We start from the raw sequence: 20,000 nt of genomic DNA, 5'->3' as shown, positions 1-20,000 counted from the left end.
ACCTAGATAGCATATTCAAAAGCAGAGACATTACTTTGCTAACAAAGGTCCGTCTTGTCAAGGCTATGGTTTTTCCTGTGGTCATGTATGGATGTGAGAGTTGGACTGTGAAGAAAGCTGAGCGCCGAAGAATTGATGCTTTTGAACTGTGGTGTTGGAGAAGACTCTTGAGAGTCCCTTGGACTGCAAGGAGATCCAACCAGTCCATTCTGAAGATCAGCCCTGGGATTTCTTTGGAAGGAATGATGCTAAAGCTGAAACTCCAGCACTTTGGCCACCTCATGCAAAGAGTTGACTCATTGGAAAAGACTCTGATGCTGGGAGGGATTGGGGGCAGGAGGAGAAGGGGACGACAGAGGATGAGATGGCTGGATGGCATCACTGACTTGATGGACGTGAGTCTGAGTGAACTCCGGGAGTTGGTGATGGACAGGGAGGCCTGGCGTGCTGTGATTCATGGGGTCGCAAAGAGTCGGACATGACTGAGCTACTGAACTGAACTGAAACTTTCCTTTGACACCTATCTGGGCTGTTTATTCGCTTCTGAGCAGCTGGACCCTACCACACTCTTTCTGTAATACTAACATAAACAAAAGTTTCTTGTTTCAGAATTGTTGCTTTTCATACCAGGAAGTCATATGAAATGAACCATGATTCAAACCAGAAAGCCCTATTTTATAAGCATGCACATGCAAAAGGAAACTTCCTGCATTTTCTTGTGCACAAGAGCTGTGTTCACGAACCTGCTATGTTTGCCATCTGTGGATGGAAGTTTGAGCTACAACGTGCATGTGTTGCTGGCTTCCAAAGTAATATAATTTAAATTACCAGTTTAAGTAAGGTCAGAAGGCAGATCCAATAAGATCCTTTAAGTGAATATGAATTATGGAGGCTTAGTCAATGCCCTACACACAATTTCTAGTGGCAAGCTATGAAATCGAAATTGTCTCACACTTAAATTCAATAAAAAATGCAAATATTTGTTCATATTTGTTTCAAAACAGTACTGTAGAGAGTGGTATGAAAACGATTTGTTAAACCTTCATTGCTGCATAATTAGACTACTTTTCTCTTTTTAAGACTGATTTATTATTTTTTTTAGTTAAAGACTATAATTGATTTACAATGTGTTAGTTTCAGGTGTACAGTACAATGATTCAGTTATATATATGTATTAGCTATATATATATGTATAATTCTATTTACAAAAGAAATAATCTCTTATGAAGCTATGAAGGTTAAACAAATTACACATGTATTATTTATATATAATTTTCAGAGTCTTTCCCCTTACAGCTATTATAAGATACTGAGTAGAGTTCTCTATGCTATACAGAAGGCCCTTGTTGGTTATTATTATCTATTTTATATATACTAGCATGTATACATTAATCCCATTGGAATAACATAATATTTCATTCAAAATAGAAACCTCCTTTTAGCTATAGAACTTAGGTTGGAAGTATTAAAAATTCTAATACCGTGGTTTTGCAACAATGGATGCCCTTATAAGTCTTAACTTACTCTAGTCTTATCTGGTTGATAATATACTGAAAATCCTCTTCTCTGAAAGTAAAATATATAAAACTGTAGGTAATATCCACCATCAGCAAAGAATATCATTCTATGTTCAGGAGTTTCAGTTTATGTGGACTTTATAGCAAAAATGAAAATGTTAGTTCACTCACATTTAGATACTTGGCTTGCACAGATTTGTGAATCAGAATCTAAAATTTATCTGAAGTACTCTTTCTAGTCATAACTCCATGTAATAGTTTTATTTCCCATAAATATGTGGAAACAGTAATTTTGTCAGATCAAATACTCAAGATAGTATGCTTATATAATGGCACTGACAAGTCAAGTCACAGTTAATAAATATTTTGGGGAAGAAGTTGAAGATTAGCTTATTTTCCAAGTAAAGGATAAAACACTTTTTATCTTTGTGAATGCTTTTCTTAGTAATGTGTACCAGGAATTATATCAAACATATATGAGCTAAATAATACTGGGTCCCCTATTCACCACTGTTTTGAATTCCCCCAAAGGAAAGAATATCATGATTTACATAAAAACCCATAGGACTCACAAGGCATTTTTATCATCATTTCAATAAAAGTAACGTCTCTTTTCATATTTCAGTTTAACCAAAGAAAAACGAAATCAGAAGGATTTGGGGACTAAATGTAAGAAATCTAAATTCACAACACAGAGATAATTATTTCTGTGCTTCTAATTTACATCCCTTTCTTTCCTCCTTCCAATAGGATATAATAAAAAGTATACTAAATTTATATGTGTTGAGATTTATACAGTAGAAGTGAGAAATAGATTTCAGGGACTAGATCTGATAGATAGAGTGCCTGATGAACTATGGATGGAGGTTTGTGACATTGTACAGGAGACAGGGATCAAGATCATCCCCATGGAAAAGAAATGCAGAAAAGCAAAATGGCTGTCTGGGGAGGCCTTACAAATAGTTGTGAAAAGAAGAGAAGCAAAAGCAAAGGAGAAAAGGAAAGATATAAGCATCTGAATGCAGAAGTCCAAAGAATAGCAAGAAGAGATAAGAAAGCCTTCCTCAGCGATCAGTGCAGAGAAATAGAGGAAAACAACAGAATGGGAAAGACTAGAGATCTCTTCAAGAAAATTAGAGATACCAAAGGAACATTTCATGCAAAGATGGGCTCGATAAAGGACAGAAATGGTATGGACCTAACAGAAGCAGAAGATATTAAGAAGAGATGGCAAGAATACACAGAAGAACTGTACAAAAAAGATCTTCAAGACCCAGATAATCATGATGGTGTGATCACTCACCTAGAGCCAGGTATCCTGGAATGTGAAGTCAAGTGGGCCTTAGAAAGCATCACTACGAACAAAGCTAGTGGAGGTGATGGAATTCCAGTTGAGCTATTCCAAATCCTGAAAGATGATGCTGTGAAAGTGCTGCACTCAATATGCCAGCAAATTTGGAAAACTCAGCAGTGGCCACAGGACTGGAAAAGGTCAGTTTTCATTCCAATCCCAAAGAAAGGCAATGCCAAAGAATACTCAAACTACTGCACAATTGCACTCATCTCACATGCTAGTGAAGTAATGCTCAAAATTCTCCAAGCCAGGCTTCAGCAATATGTGAACTGTGAACTTCCTGATGTTCAAGCTGGTTTTAGAAAAGGCAAAGGAACCAGAGATCAACTTGCCAACATCTGCTGGATCATCAAAAAAGCAAGAGAGTTCCAGAAAAACATCTATTTCTGCTTTATTGACTATGCCAAAGCCTTTGACTGTGTGGATCACAATAAACTGTGGGAAATTCTGAAAGAGATGGGAATACCAGACCACCTGATCTGCCTCTTGAGAAATTTGTATGCAGGTCAGGAAGCAACAGTTAGAACTGGACATGGAACAACAGACTGGTTCCAAATAGGAAAAGGAGTTCGTCAAGGCTGTATATTGTCACCCTGCTTATTTAACTTATATGCAGAGTACATCATGAGAAATGCTGGGCTGGAAGAAGCACAAGCTGGAATCAAGTTTGCCGGGAGAAATATCAATAACCTCAGATGTGCAGATGACACCACCCTTATAGCAGAAAGTGAAGAACTAAAAAGTCTCTTGATGAAAGTGAAAGTGGAGAGTGAAAAAGTTGGCTTAAAGCTCAACATTCAGAAAACGAAGATCATGGCATCTGGTCCCATCACTTCATGGGAAATAGATGGGGAAATAATGGAAACAGTGACAGACTTTATTTTGGGGGGCTCCAAAATCACTTCAGATGCTGATTGCAGCCATGAAATTAAAAGACACTTACTCCTTGGAAGGAACGTTATGACCAACATAGTCAGCATATTCAAAAGCAGAGACATTCCTTTGCCAACAAAGGTCCATCTAGTCAAGGCTATGGTATTTCCATAGTCATATATGGATGTCAGAGTTGGACTATAAAGAAAGCTGAGCGCCGAAGAATTGATGCTTTTGAACTGTGGTGTTGGATAAGACTTTCTAGAGTCCCTGGGACTGCAAGGAGTTCAAACCAGTCCATTCTAAAGGAGATCAGTCCTGGGTGTTGATTGGAAGGACCTATGTTGAAGCTGAAACTCCAGTACTTTGGCCACCTGATGGGAAGAACTGACTCCTTGGAAAAAACCCTGATGCTGGGAAAGATTGAAGGTGGAAGGAGAAGGGGACGACAGAGGATGAAATGGCTGGATGGCATCAGCACTTGATGGACGTGAGTTTGAGTGAACTCCGGGAGTTGGTGATGGACAGGGAGGCCTGGCATGCTGCAGTCCATGGGGTCGTTAACAGTCGGTTATGACTGTGTGACTGAACTGAACTGATGACTCTCCTAGTGCTTTAAGCTCATAAAATCTTACTTTTTTCTTCTCTGTTTAGGATCTTGAATACTATTATCATGTAATTACTAACTACATGGTAGATGTCTTCCCTTAAGACATGAATTAGTTATTTTATAAGTAGCCTAAATGCTATTTAATTGATATTTAAATTAATCATAAATTATTAAAATATTGTAAATTAATGCTTTTAAATTCATTAATCTAAATAACTCTGTTTCATAAAAGCAAACTGAGAAATAATTTTGACTTTATTTTGGTTGCTGCTAAGTCACTTCAGTCATGTCTGACTCTGTGTGACCCCATAGATGGCAGCCTACCAGGCTTCCCCGTCCCTGGGATTCTCCAGGCAAGAACACTGGAGTGGGTTGTCATCTCCTTCTCCAATGCATGAAAGTGAATAAGTCAAAGTGAAATCGCTCAGTCGTGTCCGACTCCTAGCAACCCCATAGACTGCAGCCCACCAGGCCCTTCCGTCCATGGGATTTTCCAGGCAAGAGTACTGCAGTGGGTTGTGTTATATTCCTAGGAGCCTCATAAAGTGATTCACAAATATGCAGACACTAGGCAGCATATATGTTACTCATTTTACTTTTTATCATATGTTTAGGAAGTTACACTCCAAGAGAACTACTTCAGCTTTTATGTTTTTACAGACCAAAGTCTGAAGAGAATGTGTGGATATTAAGGGTTTGGGATAAGAATGGAAGATTAAGTTGGATCAGGCAGAATTTATCAATGTGGGCTCAGTAAACACTTAAAGTTGCAGCTTGGGGAGTCATAAAGGACTCGGAGCTGTAGCAACAGGCACAGCAAACAGGGTATTCAGCCCATGGGGGCCATACAGAGACTCATTTTATTTGGGTCTGACTTGATAACTGGTTGTACCACCTGCTGATAAGCATGTTTTCTGAATTATGCCACTGCCTACTGTCAAGTCTTTGCTATGAGCTGCACAGTTTTAAGTTGCATTTGTTCAGTCCTCTCATACTTCTTTCTGGGTTTCACCAATTTAAGTTAGAAGCTTCGGTCTTTGGCATTTAAAAACAAGAGGGTGGAACTGGGGCTCTGTGTCACAGGTCTCAAGACTTCTTTGTGTGTTTCATCTTGAGTTGCATGTCTAGATTCCAGTAAAGGGCATGACTGGCACTAAGTTCAGTGAACAATCCTTATCCCGTGACTATTGGTTGTGTGTTTACAGCAGGCATCAAACTGCATTGCAAAGAGTGTTAGGGGAAAATGCTGATACTCTGGGTACCACAGAAGTAGATTATGTGGTTACCTGTGTGGAAGAAGAGTAGTTGCCATGCTGAAATCCATACTCCTGAAAACAGCTCCCTGGGACCCTACAAAATACTTCTTCTGCTTCTGCCTGTACCTCTGCAATAACAAAGATGCTGATACCCAGAGTCATAAGGAGAAGTATCCATAGGGCACTGCAGCTAAGTTAAGCCTCAATGGATATGCACAGTGAAGTCGCTCAGTCGTGTCTGACTCGTTGCGACCCCGTGGACTGTAGCCCACAAGGCTCCTCCATCCATGGGATTCTCCAGGCAAGAATACTGGGGTGGGTTGCCATTTCCTTCTCCAGGGGAATCTTCCCTACCCAGGGATTGAACCCTGGTCTCCTGCATTGCCGGCAGACGCTTTAACCTATGAGCCACCAGGGAAGCTCCATTCTTATGTAAAGAATATATATAAAATGGTATTATTGATCCAAGTATATTAAAGCTTATAAATTACTTCTTCCTTATGAAAACTGGAATGACTCAGATCAACCTTATAATTTTATATTCAGTTCTGATTTCATAAACTCCAGCAGTCATGCACCAAGAAGCTGTGAGTAAAGGCTTAGTTTATTTCCTGTGGCACGGCAAAGGGAAAGAATGATGTCCATGCAGTTTAAGGCACTAAGTGAGCAGAAAGCCAGGGCTGTGTAGTTAAATCAAGCAGACTGGATGCATTTAAATAGCTTCTTGCTACTAGGTGTGCCAGTGCGGCTCTTTTTTTTTTTTAATCTTTTTATTGAAGGATAATTGTTTTACGGAATTTTGTTGTTTTCTGTCACTAACCATGAATCAGCCAAAGGTATACATATATCCCCTCTCTTTTGAACCTCCCTCCCCTTGCCCTCCCATCTCACCCCTCTAGATTGATACAGAGCCCCTGTGTGTTTCCTGAGCCATACAGCAAATTCCCGTTGGCTATCTATTTTACATATGGTAATGTAAGTTTCCATGCTACTCTCTCCATACATCTTACCCTCTCCTCCTCTCTCCCCATGTCCATAATTCTATTCTCTATGTCTATTTCTCCATTGTTGCCCTGTAAATAAATTCTTCAGTACCATTTTTTTTAGATTCTGTATATATGCATTAGAATATGACATTTATCTTTCTCTTTCTGACTCACTTCACTCTGTATAATAGGTTCTAGGTTCATCTACCTCATCAGAATTGACTGACATGCATCCCTTTTATGACTGAGTAATATTCCATTGTGTATATGTACCACAACTTCTTTATCCATTCATCTTTTGATGGACATCTAGGTTGCTTCCATGTTTTAGCTATTGTAAATAGTGCTGTAATGAACAATGGGATACATGCGTCTTTTTCAGTTTTGGTTTCCTCAGGATTTATGCCTAGGAGTGGGATTTATGGGTCATATGGTGGTTTTATTCCTAGTTTTTTAAGGAATCTCCATATCGTCTTCCATAGTGACTTTATCAATTTACATTCCCACCAACAGTGCAACAGTGTTCCCTTTTCTCCGCACCCTCTCCAGCATTTATTGTTTGTAGACTTGGAGGATGGCCATTCTGACTCCTGTGAGGTGATATCTCATTGTAGTTTAGATCTGCATTTCTCTAATAATAAGCAATGTTGAGCATCTTTTCAAGTGTTTGTTAGCCATCTGTATAGTGAGATGCTTAAGTTAAAGTAAGTAATGAAAGTAAGAAATGCTTTCGTAGGGTTGAAAATAAACAAGACAAGAATTAGTAGAGCTAGGAAATATTAGAAAAAAGAATAATAGATAAAAGTATTCAAGAATAAAATTTTATAAGAGAAAAGTGAAAGAATATTATAGATTAGCTCAGATACATGGTGTGTGTATGTGTATGAATTAAAATACATTTCAGGTAAGTGAATATATCTACATTTGAAAATATTATAATCAAAATCACTGGAATACTTACTATTATTTTATTTATAAATTTAAGTGTATTGACACAAACATTTTCTGAAGCAGCGTCATCCACTAAAAAATAATGCAGCAGTAAGAAATGATGGAAAAAGATCTATGTTAGTCTATGTACCATGCCATGTAGAAGTACTTGCCATTAACTATGAACAATTCAGTTAACACATTTCTGATTTTTTCTAATTAATGAAGTGATAATAAATTTCTGACTTAATTTCCACTCTGCTACATGTGGAGAACAGCCCAAGTTCACACACAGCTAGTAAAAGCAGGAGCCAACTTTAAACATAGATCATGTGGTCCCAAGTCCAGTGCTTATTTGGTCAGGCAAAATAATTGGATAAATGTTTCTTCTAGGAACAGAGACAGAAGAAGCATAAAGAATTGCTAAAATACAGAAGTCTAAAATCCAGCAACAAGAAAATGACTTGGTATGGCAGACATCAAGAATCCACTATATATAATAGGTTCTAGGTTCATCCACCTAATTAGAACTGACTCAAATGCATTCATTTTTATGGTTGAGTAATATTCCATTGTGTATATATACCACAACTTCTTTATCCATTCATCTGTTGATGGGCATCTAGGTTGCTTCCATGTTCTAGCTATTGTAAATAGTGTTGCAATGAACAATGGGATACATGTGTCTCTTTCAATTTCACTTTCCTCAGGGTATAGGCCTAGGAGTGGGACTGCTGGGTCACATGGTGGTTTTATTCCTAGTTTGTTGAGGAATCTCCATAATGTCTTCCATAGCAGCTTTACCAATTTACATTCCCACCAACACTATATTCTAACATATATATACAGAATCTAAAAAATGGTACTGAAGAATTTATTTACAGGGCAACAATGGAGAAACAGACACAGAAAACAGACTCATGGACATGGGGAGAGGGGAGGAGAGGATGAGATGTATGGAAAGAGTAACATTAGTACGGAAACTTACATTAACATATGTAAAATAGATAGCCAACGGGAATTTTCTATGGCTCAGGAAACCTAAACAGGGGCTCTGTATCAACCTATAGGGGTAGGATGGTGTGGGATGGGGTGGGAGATGGGAGGGAATTTCAAAAGGGAGGGGATATATGTATACCTATGGCTGATTCATGTTGAGGTTTGACAGAAAACAGTAAAATTCTGTAAAGCAATTATCCTTCAATAAAAAATAATTTAAAAAGTCCACTATATAAACATCATGCAAAGAAAACAATCATTTATCTGTATGTATTAGGCAAGATCTTGAAGGAAGAGAATTCAGATACAGCATATCCACCAATAAGTCATTAAATCCAAGAATAGGCATGAAAAGCTCACATCTGCTTTTTGTGAAATCTTTCTTGTATGTTTGCTGACTCATTCCAAGCACCTAGGCTCAGGAAATGTCTAATTCTGGGAGATAAGACATATAAGGTATGGCAGATAATGAGTTTGTTCTTCATGTTTAGAAATTAGAACAGCAAGCTCATAAAGCACAAATGTGCCCTCCATCAACCTCAGAGTAATCACTGAAACCTAAAGATTGAATGAGTTCTCCAAGGTCATGTGCAGAAAAAGAGGAAAGACTATACACATGGCTTTGATGAATGCCTGGTTTTGGGTTTTGTCAGTTCCTGTGTTGATTCTCAAACAAAGCACTTTGAGATCTCAAAGCAGGTGATGGAAAAGAGAGAAGTGGCCAGAAATTGGCAGAGGCTCCTTCAGTGAAATCTAATGATTTAAAAAAAAAAAAAAAAAAAAAAGGCTCTGGTGTCAGAATGTGATTAAGTTGAAATCCAGGTCTGCTACTTTCTAAGTTTTTTGTTTTATCAAGTTAAGTGTCTCAGCCTCAGCTCATTTACAAATGGGAATAATATCATATGCCATATTAACTTTCTGTGTGGATTAAGTAAGAAAGTGTTCAGCATTGGGCAGAGATCAAGATTATAACTCTTGGGGAGATGATCTGCAGTGAAGCTTAATCCACCCTTAAATCATGATGTACTTCCTGAAATTTAAAGATGAAGGAACATCCTAGGATAGGAGGTAAATCCCTGCCTCTCCTTGAGGTCCTGAGTTCTAGAGCCAATCCCAGGATAGGAGATTAGAGACAAACTTTCAGATGGAAGATCACAGTATCAGAATCTAAAATGAGATGGTATTGGGAGTTCCTAGGTGGTCCAGAGGTTGAGAGTTCATCTTCCAATGCGGGGGATATGGGTTTAATTCCTGGTCTGGGAGCTAAGATCTCACATGCCTTGGGACCAAAAATAAATGAATAAATAAATAAAAACACATAAAATGGAAGCAATATTGTGACAAATTCAATAAAGATTTAAAATATTTTTTTAAATAAAAGGATTTGTTATAGGCAGAAACTGAACAGAACAAAAAGGAGGAAAAGAAATAGACCAGGATAAACAAGAGTTATTCATAAAATGAAAACTGACCAGAGCATTTTAAGGTTTAAGAGAAATGAACCCAGTTAAAGCTTCTACAGTGTTTAAACAAATTACAACTAATTTAAAATGCCAATAATTTTGGCTAAAAGAGATTTCTAGTAAGATCAGAATTGATCAGAGTGAGGAAAAACTGAGAGACATGGATAAGGAACAGAATGGACATCATATTTGAACTCTTCTGAGAGTTTAACAGCAAGAATGAAATAAGAAAAATAGAATAAGAGGTGAATGTTTCTTGAGGTTTGAGGAAATCTGAACATATTTGAGGGTTGAGAGAGAGAACAAAAAAAAATTGAAAGAACAGAATTGTGGAAGAAAAAAAATAGAATTACAAGGATAAATATATTTTAATATCTGAAGTACAGTTAGAGCTTTTTCTTCATAAAAGGATTTTGAGCAGATATGTATATGGGAAAACTCACATTTCCCAGCAAATTAGAGGGAAGAAGCTTAGTTTGCATAGGGAATTAACTGGAGGATTTTAAGACCTAGAACAGTAACTATGAGAAAGAAAGCAATGACAGGAAGAAAGTTACAAGTCAACTTCCAATTGGCTACAAAAATTCAGAAATGAACCAAACCTTTGACTTTCTGAATCTATAATGGTAAGTTAGAGAAAACAGGAGATAGTAAACTTGACATCTGAATTAAAAGTGCAGAACATATGAATCGACATGGAAAACCACAACAGAGGCAAAAATCTACATTCTAATTAACTCCACTTTCAAACATGAAGCTATACAATTTTTAGCCAAATGCAAACCCCTTTTAGGGACATGGTATGACCACTAACTAGTGTTTCTACTACTGTGGACCAGGCTTTGATTCACACTCAATAATGCCCTTAGGAGAGGCAAGGTGAAGCACTTTGGCTTGTGACATGTTCCTAAAATACTTCCTGAAATAATGTCTGCAGGTGCATTATAAATAAAATGAAAACTTGTCAATCAGGTCAAGTCAAATACTGGTACAAATGAAAAATTTTAGAAATATATGCTTAATCTCATTAGTACCTTTTCAAAGCATTACAAAACATATTCTAATAAATAAACCATAAAACTTTAAGATAAGCTCTCCAAACCTTGCCTTTGCCAGCACTGTATTCTGCATTAAACTAGAATTTCAATTTGCATCACGTGCAGGCAGCCATGGTAGCTGGACCTGCTGAGCAATTTCATGATAAACAAATGTTAGACTGTCTATGTACCATAATGTGAAAAAGGTCAGAAAGCAGCTAAAACAGTCTTACAGCCCAAAGGGAAGCTTCTTTAGTACATATTTTGTAAATTCCAAAGGAATCAATATATAGAAAAACAAAATTAGAATATTTAAAATATAGCAGAGCTAGAGCTTATTAAATCTTAAATAAATTATGCAGAGTGCTCAGAATAATTTAATAAACATTTGCATTTATTACAAAGCTTCAAATTGTGGAGAACACACCAGTCATTCTGTCAAAATTTCTGGAATTATCATAATACACAACTTCAATTAGTTCAAAAATAGACTCATGTTTTTGCTTGGCAATTTTGACACAAAAGTTTTATACTTGTGATATTATTCCACAGTAGGCTGAATTGTACCACCGCTTTTACATTCAAAATGCAATTTTTAAAGTTGAAAATGCTTATATTTGTAATAGTTTCTTTAATTATATTAATGTTTGGGAGTTTATGTCAAGTACTAAAGCCATAATGACTATTATTTAACACAATATACATGAAGAAAGTGGAAAATAAAATAAAAACTGCAAATCACATAAAGATAAATCAAGGTTTCAGGAATATAAATGTATAAGAAGGAATCCATCTCAGGTTCTATCATTCCCATAACTGTTCCCTCAGGAACAGAAGCAAACTAAAGGTATGTTTTTATGTCAAGAGCTCCATTCCTTTTCAGTCCTAGCTGACTGCACAGAAGGTGGCACGTCCCTTGAGGACAGATAATCTGCATCCAGTAAGTGATTAGCTGGTAATGACACCACGCAGTAAAATGTGTGATTGGATCAATACATAAACATAATTTAAGACAAATAGGTAATATTAATTTGCAATCATATTAGGGAAATATAGATACACTAACTTGAAGAGAACATATAAAAACATTTCAGCTTGTTTTCTTTTAAAATCTGAAATATTGAGTTTATTTAATATTCTTTTCTTTTAATGACTCATTGTATTAGATGATTTGAAGCAAGGAAGACAAACAAAATACTTACTTGTGATGCTATTTCTCAACGATGACACAAAGGGAGGGAAAAGAAACACACAAATTACAGTTTAAACAACAACTAAACAGTACATACACAAAACAATCAGCAACAGGACAATATACTATAGATACCACATAACATTTATCATCTAATTATGTGTTTGATTACTTATCAAAGCTCTTTTGAATAAGTTGGTAAAGAATAAGCTAATATTTTAAAAACTTTCCAGAAAGTTGTTGTTAGGTTTTTTTCTAAAATCATCTTTCTATGATTTGATGAAAAGTTAATGTGGTGCTAGTAGAAAATTAAAAATTTGATAAGAGTATATGAAAGGATTATATTCATGAGAGGAAATTGACTGCATTATTGATATTTAAAAATCATTATTTGTATTAGTAGTTGTACTGTTTTTTTGTTTAATTTTAGATACTATAATAAGAGTATTTTTCACTTCTACATATACATTCAAGTAAATGTATAGAAATATTCTGAATTTTCAAATACGTTATAAAGGTTAAAAGTTGATCTGCCCAGTCAATATATAAGCCCGAAACATTTAGGGGTTATAAAAATCGCATTATCTTGTTCTTCAGTTCTATGGAATACCATGATCTTTATCCTTCAAAAGGCAGAAATGAAATTTTGAATTATAATTTTTGTTGTAATATAATTCAAGTCTAACCCACTATTTAGGATTGTCACTATTGTTACAAATATTTAAAAACACATTAAAAATATATGAATATAGGCTTGTTGGAACTGTTTGTCTCCAGATTCTTAACACTTGGCCCAGTGGAATAACACTGAGCAGAAAATGGTAGAGAATGAGCAGCTCCAGTTTCAAAACTATTTTATCTCAAGCCTTACTGAAATATTTATATTAATGTAATTTAGAGGCCTCTCTGGTGGTTAAAATGGCAAAGAATCTGCCTGCAATGCAGGAGACCCGGATTCGATCCCTGGATTGGGAAGATCCCCTGGGAATGGCTACCCATTCCAGTATTGCGGCCTGGAGAATCCCATGGACAGAGGAGCCTGGTGGGCTACAGTCCATGGGTCACAAAGAGTCAGACACGAAAGAGTCTGATTTTATAAAATGAGATTTTATTGAGTACCACCTTTTTTGGCATTTTAGAATCTTGCAAAACTATAAAGCCAGATAATTTTCATCATGTTATCTATCTTTTAAATTATTTCTAAATATTAAATCTCATACAAAGAAACATATAATATACTCACTCTGTTAACAATGATCAGGAAAAACAAATCTTTCTATAGATGAACTACATCTTTTTGTGTATCAAACTACAATTATTATATAACTCAATGTATTTGCCTTATTTCCCAGAAAAATAGAATTCCTTTTCAACTATAGCAGTCAGGTCATTTTAGATGTACAGTAATATTAATTTCTTGCCCTTACTAATATATTTTACTGTAAAAGTGCTTGAAATTTATTGTAATCTTTAAATTGCCTCTTTTTTTTTTTTTTGGTAATAGGTAGTATATAAAATGAACAAAAAATATATGCTCCAAATGAACTCAACTCAGTATAGAAAGACAGCAGATATTCTCTTCATTTAACCTAGTATCCTTTTATTTTTTCCAAGGATGTGTGCTTTTAACATAAGCTGGAGGTTTGGGGATTTATAAATATTTTGCTGATTTGTGATGGGAACAACTGACTGAGATGTAATGTTAAATGCTCCTTGATGACAGTACGAATATTCAATTATCTTTTCCCTATCTACACTGTGAACAGCATACAACAAAGTCTCTTAATAATACAAAATGACAAACATGGATATGAACTTGACCAATGGAAGAATTAACTGTTTTCAAGTTTACAAAATCCATATTACAAGATAAAAACAGGATAGTATTCTGCTATCTGGAAATCTTCTTTGTCTTTAACAAGCTTGAGTAAGAAGTGGTTAATAGCTTAGGTGTGAAAGCACTTTTATTCTCTTAACCTTTAATCAAATGATATTTTTGGATGTAATATTCTTAAACTTTTAGGCATATCTGCCAAGCTGTCTTCCACATTCAACTCTCTGGTATGTCTCTCCCATCAGTCATTCCTGATTTTCTCCAATTTGGTCCTGCTTTTTGTGGAGTGAACCACGGGGACCACAGCCAATGAAAAACTCAAATTCAGCTGCAGTAATGGCAATAAAACATCTTTTAGCACCTCTGAAGCTGCAGCAAAATCAGCAAAGAGCATCTCAGAAAAATGGAACTATTTTCTTCTGGCCTCAATATCACTTACTTAAATGTCAAGCTATAAACTGTAACAAGAAAATAAAAATCTACTCTGTTACCCTTTATGCTTCCTATAAAGTTCTTCTTTTCCACACAGAGATTCATTGACTTTAATCACAAACAGGTGTAATGATTACATGACTATTAAAATGCATGTAATTGATCTAAATCTCATAGTTGAGGTTCTGTTTCACATAAGACCAAAGAAAGAAATTCTTAACTAAAATTTTGAATAACTTTGAGGTATCTGAAGAGGATAAATATTTCAAGAATATAAACCATAATTTAGAACCACACAGTGTGACCAAATTAAAATATGGATATGTTTTCAGTTGTATGCAGGCATTGTAAATTCTGTTCCATTTTTAATAGGCTCTAGTTTGCTATTATGACTATTGAGCCAGGGTATGGAACTGCACCTGGGGTTTTTTCCATGGCTCCAAAGTGGTCCTCAACCTAGAATTTGAAAAAATGTGAATTCCATGCTCCCTAACCTATCTGTTTCCTTCTTTCCAAATGCTAATATATTGGAGTTGAAGATTATACTAAAAACTAGAATGCTTGCCCTGAGAACTTTTCTTATGTGCCAAAAGGTTACTTAGAATTAATTTATTTCCTCAAAACCTACAAAGAGCACTCAGAGTCCAAACTCTAGAATCACTTTCGCCAAAAATACTTTATGAACTTCCTAACATAATTTAATGGCCGATATTTCAGAAATAAGTTTCCAGGTTTAGGAATCGCAGTCTTCAATCACTTTAAATATTAAGACAGGAATATATGATATTTCCAAACCTCAGATGTAGTAAGCTTTTGAGATTCCGTCCTGTAAATACCAATGGGAACATCTCCAGTAGAGGAACATAACTTCTGATAAAGTCTGGCATAAGTCCTATTCCATAAGTCATCCTCTGTGATCTTCATCTGTAATATAATTGGATTATTTACATACCAAATTTTTAAGAAATAAAAAATCAAATGGTTATTTTTCATTCCTTAAAAGTAGATTTCACTGATATTTCAAAATCTCAAAGTAACATTTCGTAAGTGCATACCCATAATTTACTCATTTCATCTAAACCTTATCCCTCAGGTTAACTCAAACTTAAGAAACCCACTGCTCAATTTGTGGCAGCATGGCATTGCATTAGTTCTGTCTCAGTGGGCGACATTACTAGTAATTGACTGGGAAATGTTGGAAACCTGTATGTAAGGACTTGTTTGAATGTTGCAATAACTAGAGGATGCTACTAGGACTTAGTGGACAGGGTCTGCTGATGCTACACATCCTTAAGTGCAAAGGACACTCCAGCACAAAAACGAACAGTCCATCCAAAATTCTATAGCATCCCTACTGAGACAGGTGTGCAATAGAAGGAACACAGGACTCCCAGTTAGGAGGGATAAGTGCTGCTCCCTCTGTGCTAATCACGAATTTGAATTGCTAATAAGTCACTTAATGAAATACACTTGGACATGGCACACTCTTTTATAAAACAGAGAGGTTAGAGAATTCCCTGGTGGTCTAGTGGTTAGGATTTCATGCTTCCCCTACAGGAGGCCCGGTCAGGGAACAGAAGTTAAACAACATGATCAGTGTTTTCCTTGGCAGTATGACATCGTATGTCAGAAACTGTTCATCTCAAATGCCAGCTAGGGGAGGAAAAAAAAAAAAAACCACTTGTGAATTTTGCTCCAAATGGCTATCTGCAAGATTATTAATTTAAATAATGCTTTCCCTAAACATTTTTTAATTAATTAAAAAAACCAGGATACTATTCTTTGAGCACTTGTTAGAAAAATAAATAAATGATATAGAAGAGTCAGCCATAGAGCATGATAAATGGATTTAAGAGCTGCCTGCCAGAATTATCTTCCACTTCAGACAGTAGTAACTTACAGAGGAAAGAAACCCCGACCGTGGTGTAGGGTCCAATCCCAACAGAAGTCTGGTAATAGAAATCATATAGTCCTTCACAAATGACTGCAAAAGAAATAAAATATGTATTTATCATGTATATGAAAAACAGAATAGCTTAGAGTGTGAATATGTTATCACATCTTAAAGGTTATGTTAAAGGTTATCATGTCATTGCTGTTGCTGTTTAGTGACTGAAGTCACACCTAACTATTTTGCAACCTGATGAACTTTAATCAGCCAGGCTCCTCTGCCCATGGGATTTCCCAGGCAAGAATACTGGAGTGGGTTGCCACTTCCTTCTCAGGGGACGTTCCCGGCCCAGGGATTGAACCTGCGTTTTCAGCATTGGCAGGCAGATTCTTTACCACTGAGCCACCAGGGAAGCACTATCATATCACTGAAAGTGAAAGTGTTAGTCACTCAGTTGTGTCTGACCCCATGGACTATAGCCCACCAGGCTCCTCAGTCCGTGGAATTCTCCAGGCAAGGATACTGAAGTGGATTGCCATTCCCTTCTCTAGGGGGTCTTTCTGACCCAAGAATTAAACCTGGGTCTCCTGCATTAGCAGGCAGATTCTTAGCAGTCTGAGCCACCAAGGAAGCCCACTTTAGGTGGTGGTAGTTTAGTCGCTAAGTGGTGTCTGACTCCTGCGACCCCATGAACTGTAGCCTGCTAGACTCCTCTGTCCCTGGGATTCTCCAGGCAAGAATACTGGAGTGGGTTTGGAGGCATTTCCTTCTCCAATCATTAAGCCTCCATTAAAAAAAAGAAATAAAAATCGATCTTGTCAGTGTGCTAAATACACATGTACAGTTAAGCTGTCCTCAAAAAATATGAGAAATTATTATTTTCTAGGATATCGTGATATGTTTAAATTTTATGCATGGTATTGGACATTAGGAAAACAATTCTATATTTTTAATAACAAAAAACTATAAGCTGAACAAAAGAGAATATTTTTAAAAGTTTGTAATGACTAAAATTTACAATCAAATATTTCAACTATTTTTTTGTTGTTGATTTTTGTTTAAAGCCCTATGAATATCTTTTTGTTTCCTTAACAGATATATTTAGAAATTATCTGAATACTTGAATCAAATAATATGAAATATTGCTGCTGTTCAGCTTTTGGCATAGTTAAAAAAATTAGTGTATTTGTATAAAATAAAATCCTGTGAACTTAGCAATGATGAAATGACAATGTGAAACTCTGGCATTCAGAAACAAACTGAATGGTTCTTAGAGGTTGTAAAATTTTCCTTACATGTTTCTAAAGTAGGCAAAATTATCAGATGTTGAAAAAGTCCTTGATTTGACAGTTTACTGACATTATTTGGTATCATTTTTAAAAAATGTGCATTAGAAAGAAAGGTGTCTTTTTCTTAACCTAGTAATTTTTTCTTAACTTTTATTTATAGTTTAGTTATATATGTAAAGGAATATGCAAATGCATTCAAATGTCACATGAAACATTGTAGGACACTGGTGTCAAAGAATGCCTAATATCATTTCATATAGTATTCTGAAAAATAATTTTTTTCTTATGATGTCTTTCATAGGCACATTTAGATCATTCATTAAATACATGAAATAAAATATCGGGTTACTTCCAGAGCCAATTTAAGTTGACAGTACATGAGAAACACTAGTTGTATCATTCGTTTGATAGGATCTAAACAAAATAGAAAATAAATGCTTCAGAGAGCAACAGGAAAGAAACACTGAGTACCTGATAAAGAAGTGTGTCCAACATGCTGATACTGAACACCCTTCCAGCAGCAAAAGGCAGTCGGAATATGAAGGCCAAGTTAGAACCTCGTTCTCTTTCTTTCTGTTCAGAAATTTGAAAAATAATAATTTGTGAGCATCCTCTATCTTATGCTTTTCTGCTTAGTTAAATTCTAACAAATGTGAAGAAAGTAATTTTTGTCATGTGGTTCTTAGCTGTGAATGCACCATGACTTCACCTTTAATTGTATTGTTAATGTCCCTTTCAGAGAAGGCGATGGCACCCCACTCCAGTACTCTTGCCTGGAAACTCCCATGGACAGAAGAGCTGTGCATGCATGCTCAGTCATGTCTGACTCTTTTTCAATCCCTGTGGACTGGAGTGCACTGGGCTCCTCTGTCCATGGGATTACCCAGGCAAGAGTACAGGAGTGGGTTTCCATTTCCCTCTCTAGGGGATCTTCCCAACCCAGGAAGCGAACCCACATCTCCTGCATTGGCAGGATTCTTTACCATTGAGCCACCTGGGAAGCCCCTTTCATAACCATGTTTTCTTCATTAAAATACCCAACAGTTAAGAAAGCTGGATCCTTTCATACATTAAACATTTATTTACCTTTTGTACATATTTCTTAACAGGATTTGAAATAATGTTAATAAAAATAACAAACAAAATATCATTATTTCATCAAATTTGGAAAAATCCCCAAAGCCACATAATGTACTATAATATCCAGAATATCAGCTTTTGAATATTCTCATATGTGAGGACACAGAACACAGGCAAGTAGGAATGATCACAACCAGTGGATTCTAGCTTTCTGTCATTTGAGTTTTAATTTGTCAATGTGCCTTTCAAGGTGTGCCAGCCATACATTTTCTCTGTCATAAAAGACAGAAATGGTAGGGACCTAACAGAAGAAGAAGATATTAAGAAGAAGTGGTAAAAATACACAGAACTATACAAAAAGATCTTAATGACCCAGATAACCATGATGGTGTGATCGCTTACCTAGAGCCAGACATCCTGAAATATGAAGTAAAGCGGACCCTGGAAGCATCACTACAAGCAAAGCTAGTGCAGACGATGGAATTTCAGTTGAGCTATTTCAAATCTTAAGAGATGATGCTGCACTCAATATACCAGCAAATTTGCAAATGTGGAAAACTCAGCAGTGGCCACAGGACTGAAAAGGTCAGTTTTCATCCAAATTCCAAAGAAAGGCAATGCCAAAGAATGTTCAAACTACTGCACAATTGCACTCATCTCACACTCTAGTCAAATAATGCTCAAAATTTGCCAAGAGAGGCTTCAACAGTACATGAACCAAGAGCCTCCAAATGTCCAAGCTGGATTTAGAAAAGGCAGAGGAACCAGAGATCAAATTGCCAACATATGATTGATCACAGAAAAAGCAAGAGAGTTCCAGAAAAACATCTACTTCTGCTTTACTGACTACGCCAAAGTCTTTGTGTGGACCACAAAAAACTGTGCAAAATTCTTCAAGAGATAGAAATACCAGACCACTTTACCTGCCTCCTGAGAAATCTGTATGCCGATCAAGAAGTAATAGTTAGAAACAGATAGTGAAAACCGAATCGCCAATCCAGGTTCGATGCATGATACTGGATGCTTGGGGCTGGTGCATTTGGATGACCCAGAGGGATGGTACGGGGAGGGAGGAGGGAGGAGGGTTCAGGATGGGGAACACGTGTATACCTGTGGCGGATTCATGTTGATATATGGCAAAACCAATACAATATTGCAAAGTTAAAAAAAAAAAGTTAGCTTAAAGCTCAACATTCAGAAAACTAAGATCATGGCATCTGGTCCCATCACTTCATGGGAAATATATGGGGAAACAAT

At 36.3% G+C, this 20,000-nt stretch overlaps 1 protein-coding gene across 2 annotated transcripts in view; it reads right to left on the bottom strand.

The window, feature by feature from the left end:
• The window catches only part of KCNT2 (potassium sodium-activated channel subfamily T member 2), a 435,264-nt gene that overhangs the window by 32,044 nt on the left and 383,220 nt on the right, over positions 1-20,000 (bottom strand). For both annotated transcript variants that reach the window (XM_061382138.1, XM_061382137.1), the window contains 3 exons: positions 18,135-18,236; positions 16,384-16,467; positions 15,279-15,407 (listed from right to left, as the gene is read on the bottom strand). In XM_061382138.1, coding sequence (XP_061238122.1) covers positions 15,279-15,407; positions 16,384-16,467; positions 18,135-18,236 — 315 coding nt within the window. The remainder of the gene's footprint in view (positions 1-15,278; positions 15,408-16,383; positions 16,468-18,134; positions 18,237-20,000) is intronic.

The sequence above is a fragment of the Bos javanicus genome, chromosome 16 (genome assembly GCF_032452875.1).
Source record: "Bos javanicus breed banteng chromosome 16, ARS-OSU_banteng_1.0, whole genome shotgun sequence".
NCBI lineage: Eukaryota > Metazoa > Chordata > Mammalia > Artiodactyla > Bovidae > Bos > Bos javanicus.
This window is presented reverse-complemented; position numbering and strand designations above follow the sequence as displayed.